Raw genomic sequence first — 26,524 nt, forward strand, 5'->3', positions numbered from 1 at the left:
ATTGGTCTATCTTGCACTTTAAATGCACAGTATTGTAACCAATGCATATTGGTTGTTTGGCAATAATGGTTTGCTGAATTATATAGATCTTCCAAATATTGTCACATTTCATTATATAGCACCCCCCAAAATCACTTGTTCATTTCACCACTAGTCTTATCAGGAAAGTCTTTAAGTATTGGAGAAGATGTGATGCTCACAGTGGTGAATACAAGTTTTCCAAACAAAATTCTAATTTTTGCTTGAAGATTTGAATTTTATCATCGGCAACAAATAATGTCAGTTATTTTCCTGGAGGTTACTCACTTAATTTTTGAGAAAATGTGTGCCATATATTCAAGTCTGGGTACCCACAGTTTGTCTGCCAGTTGTTCTTTCAAACAAAAATGGGGGCCGGCCCCGTGGCTTAGCGGTTAAGTGCACGTGCTCCACTGCTGGTGGCCCGGGTTCAGATCCCGGGTACCCACCGACGCACCACTTCTCCGGTCATGCTGAGGCCACGTCCCACATACAGCAACTAGAAGAATGTGCAACTATGACATACAACTATCTACTGGGGCTTTGGGGGAAAAAATAAATAAATAAAAAATTATAAATAAAAACAAAACAAAAAAAACCAAAAATGGATTCTATGAAAAAAGTGATTTGTTCAGCTCAAAAACCAGTTGCACAGTGCTTTTTGTATACTCCCCATTTAGTCACACAAGGATAGTAAAAAGATATGTTCTTGAAGGCTGAGATTAATAAAATTAATAATTTTTACTGCCTTTATCAAGGATATGCTAAGTGAAACTGTTTTTTTCTACTACAAGTGCATGGTGCCACTGCTTGGACTCATGCTAAGTAAGGTGCCAGCAGGTTTACCTACATTTGCACCAATGTCAATGCAGCGAAAAAGGAAATTAACGTCTTAGTGTTGTAAAAATAGATTTGACCACATGGACCCCCTGAAAGACTCCTAGCGACTCCCCTGAGAGTGGACAACACTCTAAGAACGACTGGTGTACAAGAGAGAGGCTTTGAAAAATGAATCAGATTTTGAAAGGATAAGATGAGGGAGAGCAGAAACATGAAGAAGGCAGTAAAATGTGAGGTATATCTAAGGAATAGTGAGTAGCATGTAGGTTTGGTTGGAAGAGGAGGGAAGCAGAAGCAGATGAAGCTGAAAAGGTACTGTGAAAGGCCCGGAGAGTCTTCATGATGATCAATAAGGTTTAAACCCAGACAGGAAGAGAAGGGTAGGGTGAGTGGGTTTTTGTTTTGTTTTTAAAAATTGTAGTTTCAATTTATATAAAAATAAAGTTGACCATGTTTGCATTTACTAGTTATAAAATAAAAATGATAGCATAGCTTCTTTTCTCATAAGGAATGTGCAGACAATGAAAAAATAAACGTGGTCAAATGCTTTGCTTAAGAAACATGCTGCACTATTACTTTAATTTAGATAGTGTTATTTTCAGAAGGAAAAAGAATATTTATTAAGCACTTATTCTGAACTTAACACCATGCTAGTCACTTTTCATGTTATATAATTTAATCCTTACAGCAAGCTTACAAAACAGATATCACCATTCATATAGATGAGGCAAATGAAGCCCAAAAAGTTAAGTAACTCTCCAACGGGTGTGACTCTTAACTCTGATTTTGTAACACTTCATATTGTCACCCATTACCTCCAGGCATTTGGGGAAAGTTTGAAAACAAATTTAATTATCAAGCACATGTCAATCTATATATCCCATGCAATCTTTTAAAATAGGGCCCAAAATGGTGTCACAAACCCAAATAAATATAAGATGTTAAATCTATAAAGAGATTGTATATTTTGAATTTTTTCTTCCCTTCAAGAACTATTTTAAACAATACGTAAAGCTGATTACTAGGAGTAGTATGTTGGCTGATACAGATTTTGTTAAAACTTAACTGAGAAAAATCAGGATTTGAAAGTTACTTCTAAGCTTCATCACAGTACTTATTGGATACAAAGACATTTTATTCCATATTTTAAAATATCAGATCAGTAAGAAAAAGAAGGAAATTAATTCAAAATCATAATCTGATGCCATCTTCTTTGGCTCAAGAAAAGAAGGGTGCTAAGCTTACTGACATTAACATGCAGGGTCTGGACGTATACCACCATATCAGCATGGCTCACTCTTCTTGCACTGGGACCTGCTCCTTTACATACCCACGTTCTTTTCCATATGTGCGCGCGCGCGCACACATAAACACACACACACACACACACACACACACACTCTCTCTCTCAAACTTATGGCATGCTTCTCCTCCTCAACCTAAATAAATTTTCTGTTCAATTGGATGTTTAGAAACTTTTTGTTGACATTTTAAAAGAAATTATCAAAATTATTTCAAATTAATCCCCATATGAATATTTTACTATAGAAAATGGAACTAAATACAGAGTAAAGCTATTTATTATTTATTCATTTCTAGGCAAGATAAGGGTCTGAGAGTATAATACAGTTCAAATAAAGTAGCTACCTGGCTTGACAAAAAATAGATACTTGCTAAAAGTAGAAAATTATTATAAATAATTGAAAACAAATAGGTAAAACACCTTGAAAGTTTTACAGACTTTGTATTTTAAAAATTATAGTTCACTAGAAACTATGCTTTTCTTCTATATTGATACTAAAATAGTTTTGGCTTAAATTAAAACTGGTAATAATTTATCTATTTGTATATAAATGTAATTCTACATTTTAGATTTAAAATTGTACAATATTAAAAAGCTTATAAATTGCCAACAAAAACATGAACTCATATATACATTTCTTTTTTTTTAAAATAATTTTATTTATTTATTTATTTTTCCCCCAAAGCCCCAGTAGATAGTTGTATGTCATAGTTGCACATCCTTCTAGTTGCTGTATGTGGGACACGGCCTCAGCATGGCCGGATAAGCGGTGCGTCGGTGCGCGCCCGGGATCCAAACCCGGGCCGCCAGCAGCGGAGCGCACGCACTTAACCGCTAAGCCATGGGGCCGGCCCCATATATACATTTCTGACATTTGGGAATTATTATTATAATTACTATGTTATGGAATGCTAAACATGAGAAATGTATCCAAGTTATAGGATGGTTATGATGAAATAATAAAAGAGAAAAAAATATTTTCAAATTAATGATTTAGTAAATTTGCTCATTTGAATAAAAAGAAAACATCACCATTATCACTAATGTGCCAAATTCCATGGGGTTCTGAATGTGTGGGTCTTATTGCTCCGCTATTTTTTGGAATAGGGGACTTCAATCCAAATCCCCCTATGTTTCTGACACAATTACACTGAGATAAAATCTTAGGGAGTAAAAAATTTTTATTGAAAGATAAGATCTGTAAACATATTCTTAATATAAAAATACAAACGTGGCATTTGCCACTATGAGATTTGTTCTGTTGCAATGCTAGACTTACTAGAGTTAAGTTTCACACATATGCAAATGTGTCATGGCTAGGAAAAGAATTTTAATGACCAGATTTTCCTTCTTTGCTTAAGTAGGGTGGCTGGAATGGATTCAACATATTAAAGTAGATCATAACTTTGTTTCAGTTACTCCCTTTCAACATGCCTTGCGTCACACATTTGAACTATACATTAGACACATGTGGTGAAGAGCTTCTGGCAGATTGGAAAGCCCCCAGAATCTCTTGATGGGGCTAGGAACTGGTAACTTTGAGGTAACTGATTTCCTGGATGTGCTGCTTTGTAGGGTTCCTCAAGTCTCAGTCTTATTTCTCTTTTCATGCATTCATCTGATAAACAATATGTCAATCTGATCCTACCAGAAAAATCAACAGCTACCTAAGAAAATATCGTACTTGCTGTTCACTTTACTTGATGGGAGTTTTAGGCATTAAAGGCTAGAAAGTACTTGCAAAATCCAAAACTGACCTGTCTATATTAGGACTTTTCCTTGTGATTTTAGGTACATCAAAAAAATTTTTTAATATATAAATGTATATTCGCTAAAGTAGCAAACTAAATAACTTCTCATATGTAAATGAACAAGAGGAGAAATAAGCTAAAACTGGCAATATATACTTATCATTACTGTGTATAATGTCACTTTGAGTTGGTAAGGTAAGGTCAGATATAGGCAGTATTTTCGTTTACAATACATGTGTACCCCCCAAAAACCTTTAGTTAGATCACTTGGTTTCTGCCATGTCTAAATTATGATCTTTGGCAACAACAGACTTGAGGAGGTGATGTACACACTCCTCAACGACCTCTCTGCACTGGTGGCTTTATCCCCTTTAAATGCTATAAACGAGGAATGTTTACGCTAAGCATTTTAGCAGTCAGTAGTACTGCAGTTGCTAACAAATGGCTACATATCTGTATGAAAATCCATAATTAAACTTCCATTTAACAGGAGATAGGCTAGCAAAGAAGAATTTGGATAACTTGTTACCTTACTTACTAAGTGAAGTGTCCATATATCAACAAAGGAATAGTTCCAAAATGTTAAAGTGCATTTTCTTGCCAAGTCCATTTGATCTTTGAAAATTCGTACAGTCATCAAATGAAATTTCCCATCTTTTTCCAAAGGGCACAATACTGCTATGTACCTTTACCTAAATATTATGATGATTAACGGAGACTGCTCTCATGGATGCATCTGTCTGAATGTGAAAATTCTGCATTCTTAATGTTTACCACAAACCCAACGAAGCTGGTGCTCGGTCTGAAGGTCAGTCAGTTCTTCAACAGTTCTCCAGCTACACTGGCAAGCATATGCCCGCGTTCCTTTCTTCTTTACCAACTTTGTTTTTAATTTGTGGAATTCTGGCATGTTGTTCCTATTGGTAAAACATGAAGGTTTTAGCTGAGTGGCTTTGTTCAGTGCTTAATGACTGGAAAAAGAAAAGGAAGTCTAAAGTGCTTTATTCTCCTATCTTTATAACATCCAAACACTAAACAGCCTTGGTTCCATCACACAAACAACAGAAGATGTGCTTCAGGGTTCTGCTGGTATTTCCTCGGCATCCAGTACTTCTTAACGGCAACCCTCTACATCTACTTAAAAGGCTGCTATAGGACACAATGACCTAAAAGGCTGAAGAACTACTGACTTGTCCTATCAGAGATGACATGATCTGAGAACAGAATGGGAAGGATCTCCTACCTCAGATATTCACCTATATCACACTCTAAAAGCCTGCAATATGCCAAATGGAGGCTGTATATGAGGTATCAAGATATCAGGCTTCTGATAGGGTTAACTATAGAAATTTTTCATTAACAGAGAAAAAGTGCCTGTCATTTCCATGTGTTGAACTGATATTTTAGCTTTCATTTGTTTCAATGATATGCTTATTCAGTTATACTATCAGCAACAAAATAAATGCCTATCCTGCACTAAATGTCAATAATGTTAAAATAATTAAATCAATGGGCAGAACTACCATAAAAATTGATAACCATCTGACACGATGCTATTATAAGCAAAGACTAGAGAAGTTAATTTAAGTTTAATCAATGGAAAATCAATTATGATTTTCATGATAATCCGTGTACTGAATTTATGTAAATATTCCATGGCAGAAGAAAACATAGAAAAATTCACAGGAGAATGATGAAAAAAATACAAAGTAAAATGATGAAATACAGTGTAAATATTTAAAAAAGATATACAGTGCTGTCTATCTGTTACTTTTGATGTCACTGAAATAGAAGGCAGGCTATCAAGTGCCCTCTGGTGGCCAATGGGTACCACATTCAGTACTGTACCGTACAAAATCCAGCCACAATTTAGAAGGTTAGAACCTAAAAAAACCTGTGAGATTTTCCAACCCAACTGTCTGATTTCAGGAAACCGAGACTCTGACCAGCTAAGTGACTTAGCTAAGGTTACAATGAGCTAGGGGAAGAAATGAATAACCTAAGTTGTACCAGAAAGAAAAAAACTCCACAAAACCAAACGTGTTTAATGAAAAAAAATGTTTTTTATTCAATCTGCAATATATTTTAACAAACTTAATATCTGATACTTGATTGAATCCTTAATTAGAGATTTTAGGAGTAGGAATCATGAATAGCCAGGGAACTAATTAATATATTTCAAATACTTTTTTTAAGAAGCACATATCTTAAAAGCTTAGAAAGAAAAATAATTTCATTATTTCCCATAAAGAAAACAATGATTTCATAGGAAAATAACAGCATTTTATTTAGCTATTATTACAGGATGGTCAAGTATAGCTTATACTTCTTTTAGAAAGTTCTAGAACTCATCAAAGCTAGGATACACTTATTTCCCTCATCTATAAAATAAGGACAAGAAAACAAATGACTGCACAGCATTTCACTGTATAATCAATGTGCAGACTGATACCACTAAAAATAAATGGCTCTTCTGCTGGGCACTCAATGACACTGCAAACCTTTTAACTTGCCTTGGATCACCACCTACTTCTGGTTTTCCTCAGCGATTATTCCCCACCCTCCTCAAGTGTTTCTTCTACCCTCCACTCCTTCACTTTCAGCAGATCACATCCTCATTCCTGACGCCAGGCCATCAGATGTGAAAAGCCTCCCATTTCCTTTCCCCCTGAACGTATCAGTTATCTTACCTCCTTCCACCCAGTCACAGCTAGTAAGCCTCCTCTTCCTAGCCAAGGCTCGCTTTCCATCAGCACTCTGGACCCCAAAGCCTCCAACACCTTGTTACTCACATACCTTCCCCCTCTCATGTCCTCCCTACCCCTCACAATATAAACATCAAAGCATCTCCTATCTTAACTAAAAGATCTCTTAACTCTGCATTCACTGACAGGCTTCCCACTTGCCTTCCTGGGTAATACCATCCAATCTCCTGGTTTCAACTACCACTTTATAGATTACATTTCTTACCAGAGCTTCAGAGCCACAGTTTCAACATGCTCCCATAAATAAACATACAGCCTCTTCCTTCAAATTTGTTCTTAAATTTCCTCTATCAATGGACAGTATCATCATCTGTGTATGTAAACCAAGACAGAAACTCAGACTCATCCTAGATGATATTTGTCTCTCGCCTTCCACAGCCAGGACTACTTCTAAAAGCTCTCAAATACATTTATTCCTCTCTACCCTACTCACTGCCATAATTCAGAAGCTCATTTCTTTCCCACTGGATTATCATAACATCCTTCATTAATCCCCATGATTCTAAACTAGCCTGGTTCCTATACAGTAGTTATCTTTTAAAAATTCAACTCTATTCAGATATCTTCCCTGATGAAAAGCTGTCAATGGTTATCTACTGCCTAAAGAATTAAGTCCAAATTCCTCAGTCTTGCTTTCCTGGCTCTGCTCTTTTTTTTCTCTCTCTCCTATTTCATTCGCCTCTTGCCATCTCTTGCCCTGGAATCCAACACTGTGCACAGTCCAAACTATTTGTAAGTCCCCAAACATACCACGTGGTTTTACCTGTGTCTTTAAAAATACCTCCTAAAAGAACACCAGTGTCCATCTTATTTGCTAGGCAAACTCCTAATTATTCTTCAAGACTCAGGCCTTCCCTGATATCTCAGGGTGGGTGTAGCTATCTTGCCCTGTGATATCCCTCTTTCTTTTAACCTATCTCCACTGTCACATTTGTCACATGATGTTATAGCACCTCTTAAATATTCCTAAGCCTCTTGAGGGCTGAGACAATATTTTTTACTAATTTAAATAATAACTATTACTTGTTTTTTATATTGTATTTAGTATATTTTGGAAAGACAACAAATATTGTTATTTATTTTTAATAGTTTTTTTTTTTTTTAATAATTTTATTTATTTATTTTTCCCCCAAAGCCCCGGTAGATAGTTGTATGTCATAGCCGCACATCCTTCCAGTTGCTGTATGTGAGACGTGGCCTCAGCATGGCCAGAGAAGCAGTGCGTCGGTGCGCGCCCGGGATCTGAACCCGGGCCGCCAGCAGTGGAGAGCGCGCATTTAACCACTAAGCCACGGGGCCGGCCCTAATAGTGTTTTTAATAAATCTTCTAATTCTCATTGTTTTATCTAAAAGTATATATTTTTTTAAACCAGGCTGCCACAGATCTAGAGTAAAACAACTGATATTCTCGATAACTTGTGACACTACAAGTTCCTCAAGTACCAACTAATTCACCAATAAGCTTAATGCCTGTGCTCACCACATATGTGTTCTACTATCCTACACTAGTTTTATAAAAATTGATGGTTCATCTTGGGGACATTCGGGGATTACTAACCACTCATTAGGTTAACCAGAAGATAGTATAAAGTAGAGGATTTAGAAAAGTCAGAAAAGGCAAAATGGACCTGAAATAAAAGCTAACTTTTCCAACTATGGGATTAAAAGTGGGTTAACCTGACCTGGGATTTTGGGACTGCACTAAGCTTTATTTGGGTTGGGGACTGTGAAAACTCTCAAATGATAATTTTTCCATCTTTTTGTATATTGGAATTTTTGTGTGTGTGTGGACAGGATTCAAAGTTTTCATAAGATTTTCAAAGTGGTTCTTGATGTGAAAAAGTTTAAAAATTATTCAAGTAGAAAAGACTCCTATGGATTTACATGAGAATGGCTGCCAGAAGAGGTGTGGAAAAATGACTCTCACCCTTTTCTTTTTGCTATTGGAGAATGCTGCAATAAATTCTGATTACTTGTATCTGAAAATATACTCTTTGTCTAGGCACAGGTTTAGGGGGCCAAAAATGCATGATATATGCACTTTATTAACTTTTAGCTCTTAATTTTTATTTGAAAATGTGAATGCGTAGTTCAAATACATTTTTATAACTTATAACATCTTAAAAATATTAGGTACTCAGTAAGTGTTTAAAACTGTACAAATTACAAAAATATGAGTAAGACACTATCCCAACCACAAGGAGGGAGGCAGACATATATCAACCCAAGATTTTCCATCTTATATTACAGTAAGTACTACAACGGGTACGAAGTGCTGTGGACACACAGGGAAGGATGAATTTACTTCGAAGTTGAGATAGTGGTGAGGGAATCATGGAAGATGCACAATGAATTGTATTCTGAGGGACAGGTAGGGTTTGCGTAGATAAAATGGTGGGAAGGTGTCCCAGGAGGTGGAGAGCTTACACAAAGTCATAGGAATGGGAGTATCGAGTACTTTGAGGTAGCTAAAATCTTGTAAAGGTGAAAAGTATGTTGTAGAAACACAAAGCTGAATGATAGATGAATGGGGGCTGGATTGTGGAAGGTCTTGAATGCCAGACTAAGGAATTTGGACATGACTCTGAAAGCAGAGGATTTTGGCAGGAGAATGGCATAGACTTATGCTCTAATTCTCAGTAAGGGAAGAGTGGTCTGAGAGAAGAGACTGTAGGCGGAAAAATTAGTGAGGAGGCTATTTCTATACTCTTGGCCAGAAGTAACATATCTTTACCTAGGCTGACAGCCGACAGATGGAAAGGAACAGATGGAGGAGAGAAATATTCAAGAGGTGGAGGCCACACAATCTGGCCAAGTCCACCAAGAGACATTACGGCAAAATAAGAAATATAAAGTTGTACTTGGTACATTTTTCACAGAGTGAAGTTCTTTAGAAACCTACCTGAAAAACAGATAATCGCATGATTTATCCCACATGTAGTCATCGTAGCTTACTATCCAGAAATCACACACTATACAACGCAGATGGTCACATGTTCTGTTCAGAGAAAAAGAACTGTCATTAAAGATTATTAGTATCTTTAAATATGAAAACATGGTGATTTATTCATAGGATATACCACATATTATAGATTACTGAGTAAACAACAGAAAAGTAAAGATTAATCTGATTACAAATTTTTTTTTTTTTGGTGAGGAAGATTGTCCCTGAGCTAACATCTGTGCCCATCTTCCTCTATTTTGTATGTGGGACACCACCACAGCATAGCTTGATGAGCGGTGTAAGGTCTGCGCCCAGGATCCGAACTCACGAACCCTGGGCTGCCAAGGCAGAGTGCACGAACTTAACCATTATGCCACCAGGCTGGCCCCTGATTATAAATTTTTATACTAAAGGACTGATTACATACCTGAACTTTCAGGTTAAATTTCTGCACGAACATACTTATTTTACTATGCATTGTATTGCAGAATAGATACATATATGCACCCATGTATATCGTACAGATATGAAAGAAACAAATTGGACACCTAGGTCTTTTAGTTCAGTGGTTTTCAAATTGTGTATGGGGGAGATCTTCACTTAAGCTAACTTCTTTAAGTTGCTTCCCTTCCTATTGAAATTTTCAGGATGCCTCTATCACAGAATTTGCCACATTACATGGAAATGTCTAAACCATAAGCTACTTAAGTGCTGGAACAGTATCTTATTTGTTTCTGTTTCCCTACTACTTGGCATTAATGCATTCATTCATTCACTTAAAAAATATTTACTAAAAGCCTATTATGTGCTAGTGAGATTCTGTCCTCATGCAGCTTTGATTCTAACGAGAGGAAATAAACAATACTCACAACAACTAAATTAGATAGTATGTTAGAAGGTGAAAAGCACTTTGAATGAAATAATAAGTAGAGTAGGGTAAATAAAATTGGGAGTACTGGGAGGGACTGGATTGTAATTTTAAATACAGTGGTCTGCTGCATAGGCCTGAGACAGTATATCTGAGCAGTTTTTTTAAATGCAGTGGTAGCTGGTAAAGGAAGTGGGGTTAAGAGAAGGTTATATTTGAGAATGGAGGAAAAAGAGCCTGTTGTACGTTGATGGCAAAGATCGCAATGCTGATGATGCAGGAGAGAGAGGGCAGAATTGCTAGAATGATACTTAACATTTAATACGTACTTAATGAATATCTGAGGAATTGAAATGCCAAGCAATTCTCAAAACTTATATACTACATAGTAACTTTAGGAGTAAAATGATAATATATGGCAATAATTATGAACTGCTGCTGTAGGCAATTTGATTTGTATAATAATTGTGATTTACTTTAAAGAAAGAAAGCTTCTCCATTGTTTGAAGTATTTAAAAACTAGACTCAATATAGATACATTTGATCATCTAAAAATTAAAAGGAAATAAGAGTTTATGATACCAAAAACAAAGTAAAAAGACCAGTAATAGAGTGGAAGAAAACGTTTTAAACACATGGTGAAATACTTATACTACACAAAGAGTGCTTACATATGACAACAAAGAAAAGAAACCTTAAAAATATGTTCAATCTCACTAATACAGGTATCATAGGATAGTAGTTAAGAGCATAGACTCTGGACATAGACTTCCTAGGTTCAAATGCTGATTCCACTATTTATTAGCTGTGTAACTGCAGTCAAGTAACTTAACTTCTGTGTGACTCAGTTTCCCTATCTGTAAAATGGGGATATACTTATATACCTCATAGAATTATTATGAGGACCTAATGAGTTAATATTGGTAAAGTGTTTATAAGAGTGCCTGGCACATAGTGTTAAAAAGTTAAAATATTACATAAATAATTAAAATTTAAAGCAACCACAAAATAAGTTTTTTAAGCAATTAAGTTAGCAAAAATTAGCACTCTTAGACATTTCTGGTGGATATGTGAATTGCTATAACCTTTTGGGAAAAATCTTGGCATTATTTTAAAATTAAAATTATCCCTAGCTGTTGCACTAGCAATCCCATTTTGGGGAACCTATTACATATAAATAAAAGCACCAGTATATAAGTATATATCTCAAGAATTTTTACTGCAGTATTGCTGAAGTGGCAAAAAGCAGGATACCACTTGGATACCTAGGAAAAAGGGAAGAGACTGAATAACATGCATGATAGTTACACTATGGAATATTAGGCAGCTGATAAAGAGAATTAATTAGATTTATCTACTGACCTAGAGGGATGTCCAAAGCAAGGTGCACTGTAACATATATAGCATGATCCTATTTCTGTAAAAACAATGGAAAACTATTCCTGTATAGGTGTTTATAAGTTTGTAAGAACATGGTGAAAAATGTGGAAGGTCATATATACTATGCAGCTAACAGTGGTTGCCTCAGCAGTGGTGGGAATGGAGGGGAGAGAGGAGATTATTATTTTTCCCTTTATACATTTTTCAATTTTGTTTTCATTTTTTCAGTAAGCATATAATACTTGCGCAATTAAAAAATAATAAAGCCCATCATTAGATCTTTTTTCACTTATTTCCCTCTAAAATTCAGATACGGTAACTTCAAATTTGCAAATATTTTTTGGCCTGAAAGTTTCTTTAAATATAAATGCTCTCTATTTCTAAAATTATTATTAATCACAGCAATAACTAAACATTCAAAATCCACACAAGTTTCATAAGCAATTTCATATTTTCTTTCAAACCGTTAGCAATTCATGAAGTTATATTTGTACATAAGACAATTCAACACAATTACATTTGTACACATTTGAACTTGGATTTTGAATGTACAAGTCAGGAAATGCAAAATGATGGCTCCCAAAGCTGCCATAACTTGCTTTCTTATGCATATGTAGTTTATTACATGAGTGTTAACTTTAATGCCTTAATACATATGTGCAATTTGGCTGAATTATTCCTGTTGTGGGAACTATAATTTAGAATTTTCTGACATTTTGTATGTGTAAAATCTCAACCATAATATTAAATACAGCTTTTTAATTTAATTTAAAATTTAGTAGTTTATTCAAATCTATTCACAGCACCACATTTTCCTACAAATACTGCCCTTTGAGAAAAATAAAATTAACTTGCAGCTAAGAAATCACTCTGCTGCTACGATTCATTCTATTAGATCATAATTAGTACCAGTCTATGGAATAATCCAGTTTTGCAAGTAGTTTAAAAAATAATTAGGAGAGTAAAATTCAATTTGGCTTGAAAATAACACCTTGGGGTTTTATCCATATCTTCTTAATTCCACCATGCTTCCTGGTACTAATCTTTTTCCTTTCCCCCAACTGGGTAAAAGACTCAAATCTTTACACTCCAAAATCATTCAGCATTACTCCCAAACCAGAGCTTTACCCAGAAATCAAACATATAAAACATATGGAAAATAGGCAGGATAGACTCAATTTCCTTTATGCCCTGGGCATGTAAATCAGTGCTTACTTTCAGGGTATGAATATATTTCTCTTCCATAACTATGTATATACAAGAGCATATCTAAATTATAAAGTCATGATTCCAATGAAAGATAAATTGTCAGGTTTCCTCTCTGTAACGGAAGTGGAGGGAATACAAATATGAAGGTCCTTTTGTCTAGCTATAAGTAGAATCTTTACTATTTTAAAGATGCAGGGGCCGGCCCCGTGGCTTAGCGGTTAAGTGCACGCACTCCGCTACTGGCGGCCCGGGTTCGGATCCCGGGCGCGCACCGACGTACCGCTTCTCCAGCCATGCTGAGGCCCCATCCCACATACAGCAACTAGAAGGATGTGCAACTACAACATACAACTATCTACTGGGCTTTGGGCGGGGAAAAAAAAAAAAAAAAAGGAGGAGGATTGGCAATAGATGTTAGCTCAGAGCCGGTCTTCCTCAGCAAAAAGAGGAGGATTAGCACGGATGTTAGCTCAGGGCTGATCTTCCTCACTAACTAACTAACTAACTAACTAACTAACTAACTAAATAAATAAATAAGGATACATATGGTGAGAATGCTCAAAATACATCCCTATATAGTCTTTTGTCCAGACTCTGTGGTTCTCAGTTAAATCCTTTCAGATCTACACAGTGTACTACAGAGTCTCGCTGTTTGGACGGTTGGAAAATTAACAGCAGTTGCAATAGCAAAAACAGCTAAGATTCTTCCCTCTTACAAACATTATGAGATTGCAAATTGGTATACTAGAAAACATAATGGACCAGGAATCAAGTTACACATTTGAATCCTTGCTTTGTAATAATTTATGTGACCTTGGGCAAGGCACGTTACTTGAGAGTCATTCTTTTTTTTTTTTTTTTTTGGTGAGGAAGATTAGCCCTAAGCTAACATCTGTTGCCAATCCTCCTCTTTTTGCTGAGGAAGACTGGCCCTTGGCTAACATCCGTACCCATCTTCCTCTGCTTAACATGTGGGACACCTGCCACAGCATGGCTTGATAAGCGGTATGGAGGTCTGTGCCGGGGATCTGAACCTGTGAACCCCAGGCCACCAAAGCGGAGCGTGTGAACTTAACCACCACGCCACCGGGTCGGCCCCTTGAGAGTCATTCTTGACAACATTCTCTCTTACCTCCCATAGCCATTTAATCACTGAATTCTGTCAATTCTAGATTCTAAATAGTACAAATGTGACAACTTTCCCCTACAACCACTCCTGCCACTCAGGTCACAGCTATCATCATCTCTTTCCTGGACCACTGTTGACTACTGCCTGCTAACTGGTCTCCGTGTGTCCTCTCATGTCTTGCCCCTCCAACTTCCAATCCATTTTCCATTCAGCAGCCAAAATGACTTTCTGCAGAAACACAAATATGGTGTCACCCCATCTGCTAAAAAGAAAAAAACTAAAAAACAAACCCACCACCAATGGCTTCCACTGCATGTATGACATAACTTTTCTAAAATCCTCCAGAGGACTAGAGGACCCCATACCAAACGTCTCTCCAGCCCCAACAGGAGCCATTCTTTCCCCTACTCACTATGTTCCAGCTCACCCGGCTGCTCTCTGCTCCCCCAACACCTCTTCCCAGCCCAGGAATCATCAACACGGTGTGCTCTCTGGCTCCAACGGTTCCCTCTCTTTGCTTAACTCCTACTCATTTTTCATATCATAGTCTGATTAAATGTTATTTGCTTAGGGAAGCATTCTCTAACTCTTCATATTAGCTGGGGTGCCAATTATCTATGCTTATAGTATCTTGTACTTTCCCTTCACATTATATATTACATGGAAATTAAATACTTATTTGTAGAATTATCTGTTTAAAGTCTCTCTCCTCATCTAGACTGAAAGCTCATTGGGGGCAGGAAATGTCCATGTATTTGTTCACCACAATGTGTTCATTGAAAACCTAGGACCTAGCAAGCAGGTGGTTAATAAACATGTGTTTGATGAGTTTAACACCAGTGCCTCAATTTCCTAATTTATAAAATGGGGTTAAAAATTCTTGCTCTACCAGCATCTTGGTTTTTCTCCTGTGGACCAGGTGAACCAATATGCATATAAAAAAAAGTGCTCTGGACAGTATAAAGTACTTCACACATAAACTGTTTTACATGCACATGAAGATGTATATGCTTATCTTTTTTTTTTTTTCTGAGGAAGATTAGCCCTGAGCTAACATCTTCCTCTTTTTATTTTGCTTGAGGAAGATTAGCCCTGAGCTAACTAACATCTGTGCCAATCTTCCTCTATTTTGTATGTGGGTCGCCACCTTAGCATGGCTGAGGAGTGATGTAGGTCCACGCCTGGGATCTGAACCTGTGAACCCAGGCTGCCAAAGTGGAGCACGCCGAACTTAACCACCATGCCACAGGGCCAGACCCCCTGCATACTGTTCTGTGATGCAGATCTGTGTCACAAAAAGGGTGGTCGATGATTGGTATCTTTGTAATGAGTGAGGAAAAAAAGATCTGTGACTATAAACACTTACCTGTGCATATATATGCAAACGCTATGTGTTTTCTCTTCTTGTAGCTGTAATAGCAGGTAGGAAAGGGGTTTGATGGATTTTGGCATTCTCATGGATCAATATTATGTGATACAACTCTCAAGCTATAGAAACAGGTCATTCTTTTGTCTATTTATATTCCATCTGGAACAAGACTCTTCTATGCTAGAACTAAATCACACTACATGTAAAAATTACTATATAAAAGAAAATCTTAATGAAATATTTACTCTTTGGAAGTAAACCAGAATATATTGTCTTAAAGACCATTTTTCAAATCAGAAGACACTGTGAGTAAACACTGATATACACTTCCTGAGATAAAATGGTAAAGTAGCAGCAGAATATAGGGTTCCTGCTGCTGAAATACAACACGACGAGAAGGCAGCACTACCAGACAAGAAAGACACACAAATAATTACAAACTAGTGCACCTATAGTAGCTAGCTGTCTTTTGTACCACTGGCATACTTTAACGTATTATTCCATTTCATCCTCACGATGTCTCCATGAAGTATGTTTAGTTTTTACGGGTGAGGAAACTGAGGTTTTAAAAGATAACGTTCTTTCTCTCAAGGCTTCACAGCTTGTAAGCAGCAGAGGGAAAGAGTTGAACTCAGGCATTCTGCCATCAGAGCCCTTTCTCTTCATGCCCCAGGAGGGTAATCATTTGCTTCTTTATCAGTTCCTCTACTGGCCAGTGTTTTATCTTTTTTTTTTTTGGGTATCTAGTATATAGCAGACGGCCTAGGACATGGTGGGCATTCAACGATATTATGAAAAGAAAAGAAAAGAAAAAAGAAGTTCAAATATAATGAGAAAATGAATCTGTGGTATGTGAATTAAGCGGGGACATGCATTAGAAAGGAGGGTCATTACAGACAGGAAATAAGTGTAAAAATACTCAGAGGCAGAAAAATATAAGTGGAAAGTAGAGGATAACGTGTTCTGGTGGAAGTGGACTCAGGCCTTAACTGAAGGTGAAGGGACTAAAAAGAGAAGAGAAAGGACACAATTTGGTAAAGCAAATAATGAGTTTAGAGTTAATGTGAGACAAATGGCAACTTTCATTTTCCTTCTGAACAGGGGAGAGGCGCTCAAAATAATACATTAGGGATGTTATCCTTAATGCTATATGTGGGTGAAGCCAGAGAAGATGGAAGTGGACGCTAAAAGGGAAACTGTTGTAGCTCAATGGTGTCTTGAGAGAAGCCTGGATTCAAGAGGGAGGGGTCTGGAAACGCCTGAGATGAGTCCCACTGGGTTGACACAAGTAAATCAGGCTTGATAGCAACCACACTGTACTCTTTTCTAAGGACATTTCATGTCTCTAATTCTTTGTATAGACAGTCCTCAACACACGATGATTTGAGTGCTATCAGTTCTTATTTACAGCCCTTATAGCAGGCAGCACCCTTGTGGAATTCTATTAGCCTGTCTGCCACCTGTTGTTCCTGTACAGGCTTCCCAAGACTCCTGATTTCCCTTTGGTCCTATAGCTCTTCTTTCCAGGCTTTCTAGGATCTAGGCAAGCACCACCACAACCCTCCAACGATGTCTTTTTAGATCCCACTTCTATTACTCAATGTAACAGTTATCCCTCCTGAAATGTGGTCAACCTGTAATCATACATCTTAGTCTTTTTTCTCTTAAAAATAAAAAAAAAGTGTTTTAGAAATAACTAGACAAAAAATATAATAATCTAGGTAAGAAGGCCTCTACAAAAATAGAACCAAAAGTATTAGAACAATAGAAAGATTTGCTTAAAACCAATCTGTTTCCCTGCATTATGACAATGATAATGGAACATGCCAGGAGTAGGAGGCCAATTGGACAGGACTTGGGGTAGATGGCATTATGACCATAAGACTGTCCAGAAAGAGGTACTGAGGAAGACGTTAAGTGTAAGAAGAGGTGGTGAAGAGACAAAGAAAGGAGGATTTCTGCTTTTTAAATGCGGAACATCAAACAACTATGCTGAGAACTTTTTGGGTACTGCAGACCTGCAGCTTCTCATGCTGACTGGCTGGCCAAGTCAGTGTGGGTAACACATCATATAGCTGCATGGCTCCATCGCTTCACCTGTCTTATCCACTGGCTTCTGCTGCCTGGAAAGAGAAAATGGCAAGGCAGAAGCTCACTCTCCCGGTGTCCTGTGAAGCCAAGTTGGGAGTGGAGTGATTCAGGCACGTCAAGTGGGGCTTGAAAAGGAGTCAACCCAATGAACAACACATACTCAACATCACAGCTTTCAATAGCTACCGCCCAAGAATAACAAATATTTCAGTAAAGTGTTCTTAGATTGGGTAATAAAATATACCTCTCATTATGAAACAGACTGATGTCAAAATGCTAAGAACAACGTTTTAACAATAGGGTATCAATTTGGAAAAACCTAATAAGAAAGTATAATATATTTCTGACATCCTACCTCTGTGAAGTACTGGTCCCAATCCCACATGGAGCAGCGCTTCCACCAAGGTACACTGGGCTGCAGCTAGACAGCCCACTAACAGAGGAGAGAAAAACACCACCACAACAAAAAAGAAATAGGAGAAGTTAATTTGGCCTCATTGACTCTATATTCTTGAAATCAAACTGCATATTTTCCTGAGCAAGCCAACTATTTCAAAGAGGTGTTTATTTCAGGATCACTGTTTTATTGGATATAACCTGTGTATTCAGGAACACTCAAGGAGTTAAAAATGAGTCACAGAAAAACGTGTTTGCCAAATAATGTAAGGAACAAAGTAAATACTGAAGAATATAACAGAACATTAATTTTGAGAAACTGTTCACACATTTTTTTTTTTTTTTTTTACATGGCAGAAAATTATTTACAATAGCAATAATCTCCCACTGAAGTTCCTTTACACTAAGGTGTCACAGACCGTAAGAACACTGAAAATATTGCTATTGGTCTTTCTCCTGAAAGCCAACCAGTGCTTTGTTGTTCAATGTCACTGTTGCTTAAATGCTAACAAAATCTATCAGACTATGTTCATAGTGTTTGCTTACTAGTGTGTATAATTCACCAAAGCAATCTCATCTTACCTTTTACCAAGGCCTTGAATGGAAGCTCTGACAGATGTGTTACCTGAAGATTTAGATTTTAATTTCTGTTAAAAAAACAAACAATAAAAGGGCAAGAGTAACTTAGAGAATTGTAACATGAAAACTAATATTCTTTATTTTATAACAAGAATACTTTTTAAATGACTTAAATAAAAATTTTGTACTAAAGTTTCTGAAATAAAAATAATGATCAAAACCTTTGAAAGGCAAAAGAGTAGACCTCCCTGAGGAATTCGCAAATTACTCTGCTAACTTTTAGTCTAGGAAATTGATACACTGCTATTATTAGCATGCTAAGATTTAGAGTCACTTTATAACTCTTCAGTTAATACTAGAGTTCAATGATTTAATATGAAGGACCTACTATTTAAAACTTCATCCTAGAAAAATTCAATTGAGGAGGAAAAAAACCTCAGACTCATTTTTAAAGGCTTTGAATGGTATTCACCTGAACTAAAAATAAATTAACCAAACTCCTGGATAACTTCAGGAATATTAATTTTGATCAAATGGAATGGTAACAACCAACAGACATTCAAGGAAAATGTAGGGCTACCTAGTCACAACCATACAGTAGTTCCTATATGGTTACATAACATCATCATTAGCAAGCATTTATTAAGTGTTAACTCGTATATGGTACCAAACCACCACACCAACCACATACTAGGACCACCGCCAAGGAGAGGAAGTGAGATGGAGAAAAGGCAATTTAAACTATGCAGAGACATGCCTTCATTTTACCTAGTAGGTGAGGAAATTTAATGGAGGCAAAGATATTTCATTTTACTATTTCTCTTAACTCTTTTATTCGACGTTAAACAGAACTGGAAAAAGTTTTGGTGCGTGCATGTCTGAAAAATAACGTGCATGAGGCTCTTTTTGTTTTTGGGACCATGTTTCATGTACCATCCAGGCTCACACTTATGACTCAAAGCCGGCACACTGTGACATTTGTTGTTGTTTCTGGGCTTTATCCCGTGGATGTCAAACCAGTTCAGAAGACGCAGAACGGTGGGTGAGCAATGGGGAAAGGAACAATACTCTCAAGAGCATGATCAGCCTCGAGGGACAAGATGGGCATAGACCAGTCATTCACAGACACCTCTTTTCTTCATCAAATCAATGTTTTACATAGACCTGCTCTTCTCCATAAGTTTATTTGGTTGCTTTCTCCCTCGCAGGCTGGAATACTGGATATAATAAATAACTAAAAAAAGGGAGCATACAGAAGAAGTGCATAAAAGTTTATTTTTTCATGATTTTAAGAGTTAACTTGTATTTCAATTAGTATATCTTAAATCCAAACCAGAGAAGTATCTCCTTCTCCTTCTGAAATGCTGTGAACTGCAGAGATAGTGCCTCACATACAGATATGCAGCCTGTAGTACTTAATAAATAATGAATTGCTCAGATGATCAATGGATAACACCATCATGCAGTTTTTTCCCTACTATTAATTAAATTAGCATTGCTATTTGGCATTTATGATGCATTCTGTCTGCAGAGTATTCAACGCCATTGCTATTGTGTTAACATGTTAATAAACTAGGCCATTAGCTTATTAATTTACCTCAGATGAACTGAAAATGTTAAATTTAGAGAAATACAAATCTTATGATCTATACTAGTCATCTTATTTTTAGTCTGGCTTGCAAAAATATAAGTGTCCCACATCTATATCCTTAACATTACCACTGCCTAGTGATTGTCAGTCCACTCTCTTGCTTTAATCTTCTCTACCTTTAAAAAAACCCTCTTTGGTATTATATCTATTTCTTAGACTTTTTTGTGGTCCTTGTAATTTAGACTCCCATCTGGTCTGTTTCTTTTAAATCTAACAAATATATTTTGCATTCACCAAACTGGTAAAAATTATATAAATTTTCACACACTGCTGGTGAGAAGAATATAAAGGATACAGTCACTTTGGAAAACACTTTGGCAATGAGTAGAAAAGTTGAAGATGAGCATACCTTTTGACCTAGCAATTCCTCTCTTAGGTTTACACATCCTAGAGAAACTCTTGTACATGGATAAAAGAAGACATGTAAAGATATCTGATGAAGGATTGTTTGTAAGAGCAAACAACTAGCATAATCTAAATGTCCGTCACCAGGGAAGTGGGTAAATAAACTGTGGCAGAGTTACACAGTGGACTATTATACATCAGTTAAAATTGTTTATGGCTATATACATATGTAATAAAAGTACAGATGGAAAGTATAGTGGTTACTTCTGGGAAGGAAGGCAGTAGAATAAGATTTGGAGAGTTCTTAAACTATATCTGTAATTTTTATTTCTTTTAAAAAAAATCCAGAGAAGCAAATATAGCAAAATGTTAAGATATGTTCAGTATGGGTGGTAAATATATAGGTGGCTGTTGTATTATTTTATGAGCTTTTTATGAAGTTGCTATAGATACATAAGCATTTAAAAAATTAAAACATTAACAATTTACTCATTGGTTCATGGGATAACAGCAATGGCATTGCATCTGAGACGCTAAGCACGTTCCCTTAATGAGAGCTGTTTGTTTTAGTCTTTTAGAAAACTGTTCCTAGAGTCTACACATAAATGCAAATAACCAGCTTCATCAGAGTTGACTTATGTTCTAACAGCTTTTCTAAATCCTCATTCTCGCTGAGAAATGAACAGCAAAACACACACTGAAAGTTTCTAATATTTTACTTCTTCTACAACTCTAAGTGGAATTATTTCTTTAACTGAATTTCTCAGAAGTCAAAGGACTATAGATACTTGTACATTCTATAAATTGTCAGACTATTCTAAACATGTCTTGAAACAATAAAAGAATTACTGCACATTTATAACACTTGACTTACAATGGGTTTTTTGTCAAAGTTGGGCTCTTCAAATATTTCATTAATAAGCCTGTCAAGATCATCCTCTTTTCTAAACGTTTCTGTTGATCTGAAAAAAAAAACCAAAACAGCTGAAGCTTAAGCGCAGATAAAGTAAGCCAGTATCAGAAGAATTTTATTTAAATGAAGTCCATTATTAGACTTGATAAAACAGAAGGATAAATGTGACATTAATTAATTTTTCCTGCTATGGACACAGCCTAAGTTTGGCGAGACAAAGTAGTTTATCGGGCACAAATTTACATATGTACTTTTACATGCTTAAAATAAGATATTTAAAGCTATACATCATAGTCAAGAGAAAGCTAGGCATGTACTGTTCTAAATTACATCAACCACTTATTTAAAGAATACAAAATATGTAAAACTTTAGGTAGAACCTGCGAGTCATAAACAAAGATAATTTTAATGTCTTTCTAATTTTTTCCCTAAGGGTGCCATTGTAAGTCAAACAATCATGTCTCTTCACTGAGGAGCAAAAGGTTATATAATCTAATGACCAATAAAAAAAAAAAGAGAGCAATATTTGCTTGAGCGAGTATCTCAACTATTTCTTTACTTTCTGCAGGTAAAGCTATATTACAGGATTGTTGATACAAATTGTCACTGCATGGAACTTCTATTTAATAGTAACATTTACTGAATACTTACTACACAGATGAAGAAACAGACTAAGAGATTCAGAAACTCACCCAAGGTCACACAAATAGCGGGAGGAGAGGCTTAGAATTGAATCTAGGGCAGTCTGTACACCTAACACTAAACGAGATGAAATCTCTTTAGAGTTTATGTGTTACAGAAGCGGTACATCAGCTTCATAACTTCATTGGATCATGAAGTTATCTGTTTTAGAAGACATGTTTTTTAGTCAAACTCTCTCATTTTAGAAGTGTACTTTCTCTGAAAATTCTTAATATCAGGAATATAGCCTTTCTTTCTTACTGCATGAGGTAAGACAATTAACCTAATGTAAGAAAATCCAGAGACTGCTGCGTAATACTGAATGTCTGGTTCCATTTATCTCCAGGCTTTGCCTATTGAGTTGTTCTCTAACTTTTATCCTTAATATCTTCCACTCTATACTGGCTTCTTCCATTGACTTATAAGTATACTCAACACTTCTCTCTTCAAAGAAACACTCCAAAAAGCCCTCTTGAATCTGCCACCCTCCCTTACTCATTACTGAAGAGTAGTCTATATCCATTACTTCTATTTCCTTACAAGTAGCAATCAGCTGGTGACCTAGAGGAGGGTTTTTCAACCTTAGAACTACTGACATTTTGGACCAGATAATTCTTTGGGGTATGCGTGTGTGCGGAGGGGAGGCTGTTGTGCAGTGTAAGATGATTTACAGCATCCCTGACTTCTTCTACACACTAGACGCCAGTAGAACACTCTTCCCCAGTTGTGATAATCAAAAGTGTCAAGACATCACCAAATGCCCTTTGAGGGATAAAATCATCACCGGTTGAAAACTACTGACCTAGTTTGAATTATTTACCCTCTCTGAACCTCAGGTATTTTATCTGTAAAAATGAGATCTAGACCACTATTTAAAACTTCTTCCAGGTGTAATATTCTATCTCTGGCCTCTATGTCCCTCAACTATATTGAAACTCTTCTCTCAAAGGTCACTGCTGCCCAAGTCATTACACTCAATGGCTTTTCTCAATTCCAATCCTCCTTAATCTTTCAGGAGTATCTGACACTGTTGGGTACCAATTTCTTTTATGACAGCAGGTTGCTAAGATGGCCTCTTGAAATTCTCTCTTCTTTTGGTTTTCTTGATATACTCTCTGGGTTCTCCTTTCTCACGCAATTTCACAATTTCAAAAATCAGATGCATTTAAACTTTACCAACCTAATCAGTACTGTTAGGGATCCAAACTGTCAGCTTATATAAGATTCTGGTCTAATATTTCACATAACTTTTTGATGTCTACCCTTGTCTATGCTTTGCTACAGAAACGAAAAAAAAAAAAAAGAATGCCATCATTTCATTGAGAATGCATACAAATTTTAAAGGACAGTGTAATACTTTCTTTTTTGGTCTCTTGATGTTATAATACAATAATCTTAATCAAAAGTTAATAAACTTTTATTGGTTTCCTCCCTAACTTTGCTTCTCACACTCTAATTTTGATTTAAGGTATAGTTTCTGTGAAAAATAAAGGTATATTCAAGATAAAAGAAATATAAATACATGAAACTCACAATTAAATGTGAAAGGTATATATAAAAGCTTAAATCTAGATCTACAGTGTCCCGGTAGACTTAGAAATAGGACCTTGGGCAAGTAACTATTTTTCTAAGCCTTGGTTTGGTTAGTGAAATGGGGTATTAGTAGTCGTCAGCTCATGGGTTTGCAGAGATTAAACGAAATAATACATATAAAGCGCTTAGGATATAGAAAGGATGCAATAAATGCTGGCTATTATTATAGCTATTATCTAGGAGGTTATGATATTATCTGTAAATATTCCCATCTGTATCATCCTGAACCACTTTATGCCTATGGCAGTCCTATTCAACCCACATCAGTCTTTTTTAAAAACTAACCACATATTTCTCTTTATCATTTTGAACACTTCAACAAATTGCATATGTTTTAACCACTTATATTAGCGGTTGTTCCTGGTATCCAGATGTAGCATGATCATTTAGTTTATTATTTGCAGAGCTAACATTTTGAGACAATTTCAGTATTTTAACTCTTATAACGAAAAGAGATACAGGCTATATTACTATACAATAAGCAGGCAGTCTCCTATTAATAAATTCATAACATAAATCAGTTCCTAATTTTTAAATATCAATTTCGGCTCATGGCAAAATTTTAACGTTTGACATTATATACTGGGTAGGGACTGTATTTGGTACTAGCTTTAGGCCCTTTGTTGTTGTTTTTTGTATAATTTACCTTTACAACTACATAACCAAATGAAACGTTTTAACACGTGAATGACAACAGTACTGGTTTGCTACAACTTTTTAAAATGTATTACTAGAAAACCTGATGTAGTAAGGTAGGATGGGGCGCTAGAGGCATTACGGGTGGACCTAGCAGTACCATAACAGGCTCTCGAGAGCGGCATAAAAGGACCTGTGCTTGGAGAGGATCCACCTTAGCAGCCCTTTCCATTTTGAGCAGCCTGCTCCAAGACATCCTACCCCTCCCATGCTAGTTCTCCTAAGATGAAGAGGCTCTGGGAGGCTCTTTGATAAATTGTCTCCATCCCCTAAAGGAATGAATGAAAAGAACAAAAGAAATTGCAAGGTAACACTGCTGTGGGATGGGGATGGTAGATGTGCTGGGAATGAGTACACAAGGACATGCAGCATACAAGATAATAATATCCAAATTAATGAGATATTTGCATAAACATTCAGTCAAATAAGCGTTAGCCCATTCAAAGTAGTCATTTTAGTTGGCTCTACATTTATTTTTCAGAATGCTGCCCAGTACTGAACATATTTTTAGAACTTTTCTTTCTGAACTTCAGAATCTTGTGAATGTTTTTATCCTCTGAGGGTAATTTTCACAAACAAACAAATGTCATTAGAAGTAGGTCTGGTAAATTGGGTAGCCATGGAGTGGGGTAATACTTCTGGGAAATCACCCACAAGCACACCTAAACAAAATAAAAACCACAGATGCAGCCATAAATGAACAAGAATGACTTTCTGGGGTTGTTCCAAAGCTGCCTCTGTGTAATTCCACAAGCAGTTCCAACAGATTCTAGCAAGAGTTACTGCAGAGGCTCTCAAGTCACCACTATGAAGGACAATACTCCTTCTGATGCAAAAATTTTGTTTTCTTGGGATTGAGGGGGAAATGAGACCATGAAGGAAGTCTTATTATTTTATGATTACACGGAAGAAAAATGACTGACAAATTTGAAAGGTAGTTTTTCGGATCAAAACCAAAAGACTTAAGAAACTTCCCCAAATTTCAATTTGGACGCCCAAAATCCCCTGGGACCCTTACCTGGAAGCCATGGGGAGAATGAAGGTGGTTGGACTAATACAGTGTTTGCTAATAATTACCCCTTTGTCAGAAATCTAATCTCATCCAATTGTCTGAGCTAAAAAAAAAATCAGCTGATGATGACACAGAATAGAATGGAATCGGTTTCTGCAACAATTGTCCTAAGGATTGCTCTGCCTGGGGAATGCTGTCAGAGGCAACAGGATGAGGTTCTCTGTGCGGACACCTCACATCGGGATGAAAACCGCTCAGGCAGGAGGCTCAGGTCCGCGCGGCCCCCTCGGGGCTCAGGGGAGAACGCCTAAGCTGCACCCCCCTTCTCCCATCAGAACTCCATGGGCTCTGTCTGGGTATCGGCGAGGCCCGCTCTCCTGTGCTTGCCCAGGGGCGGAGTCGGGCCTGGGAAAGAGATGCCGGGATCCTCGTGGGCAGGGAGCTGAGGTGTGCGCTGCCCCGGGGGTGGGGAATTGAGGCTCTGGGCCCTGACAGGAAGAGGAGCTGGAGATCGCGGGCAGGGGTATGTTTCTTTGGGTCCGGCGGCGGAGGGGCGGCTTTAGGACCGGCAGCAGGCTTTCCCAGAGCAGCCCCCTCCTCCCGCCCGTTAACCTGAGAGACTCTTTCGCCTCGGCTCGGTTCCGGTCGCTGCTGAGGCTCCTGCTGCCGCCGCCACTGGGCCGCTCGACCATGCCCAGTCTCAGTGGGCCTGGTCTGCAAAACTTGGACTCAACCTCGTCTAACAGCTCATCCAGGTCTTTCGCCATCTTGAATCGTCACGTCGCGGCCGCGCTGGGTGGTTTCCAGGGGCAACGCGAGGACCCGCCGCGCCCGCCCTCGCATTCACCGCCCCCGCGCATGCGCGCGCCGTCCCGCGGCTGCCCCGGGAGCCCGCCAGCCCTCCGCGCTCCCGCGCTCGCGCGAAAAGACGCCATGGGGCGGTGAGGCTGGGCGGCGGGGGTGGCCCTGTGGAGCCGGACGTCTGAGCTGT

The 26,524-nt window shown here is 37.4% G+C and overlaps 1 protein-coding gene across 1 annotated transcript; it reads right to left on the minus strand.

Annotated features, from left to right (window-relative positions):
- Positions 1-2,861: 2,861 nt before the first annotated feature.
- CFAP418 (cilia and flagella associated protein 418) lies at positions 2,862-26,337 on the minus strand. The gene is made up of 6 exons (XM_058564664.1): positions 26,146-26,337; positions 21,513-21,600; positions 18,646-18,710; positions 18,023-18,100; positions 9,580-9,675; positions 2,862-4,829 (listed from the first exon to the last, which is right to left on the minus strand). The coding sequence occupies exons 1-6, from the start codon at positions 26,298-26,300 to the stop codon at positions 4,676-4,678; spliced, it is 636 nt and encodes a 211-aa protein (XP_058420647.1). The 5' UTR covers positions 26,301-26,337; the 3' UTR covers positions 2,862-4,675.
- Positions 26,338-26,524: the final 187 nt, after the last annotated feature.

Source organism: Diceros bicornis, chromosome 21 (genome assembly GCF_020826845.1).
Source record: "Diceros bicornis minor isolate mBicDic1 chromosome 21, mDicBic1.mat.cur, whole genome shotgun sequence".
Lineage (NCBI taxonomy): Eukaryota > Metazoa > Chordata > Mammalia > Perissodactyla > Rhinocerotidae > Diceros > Diceros bicornis.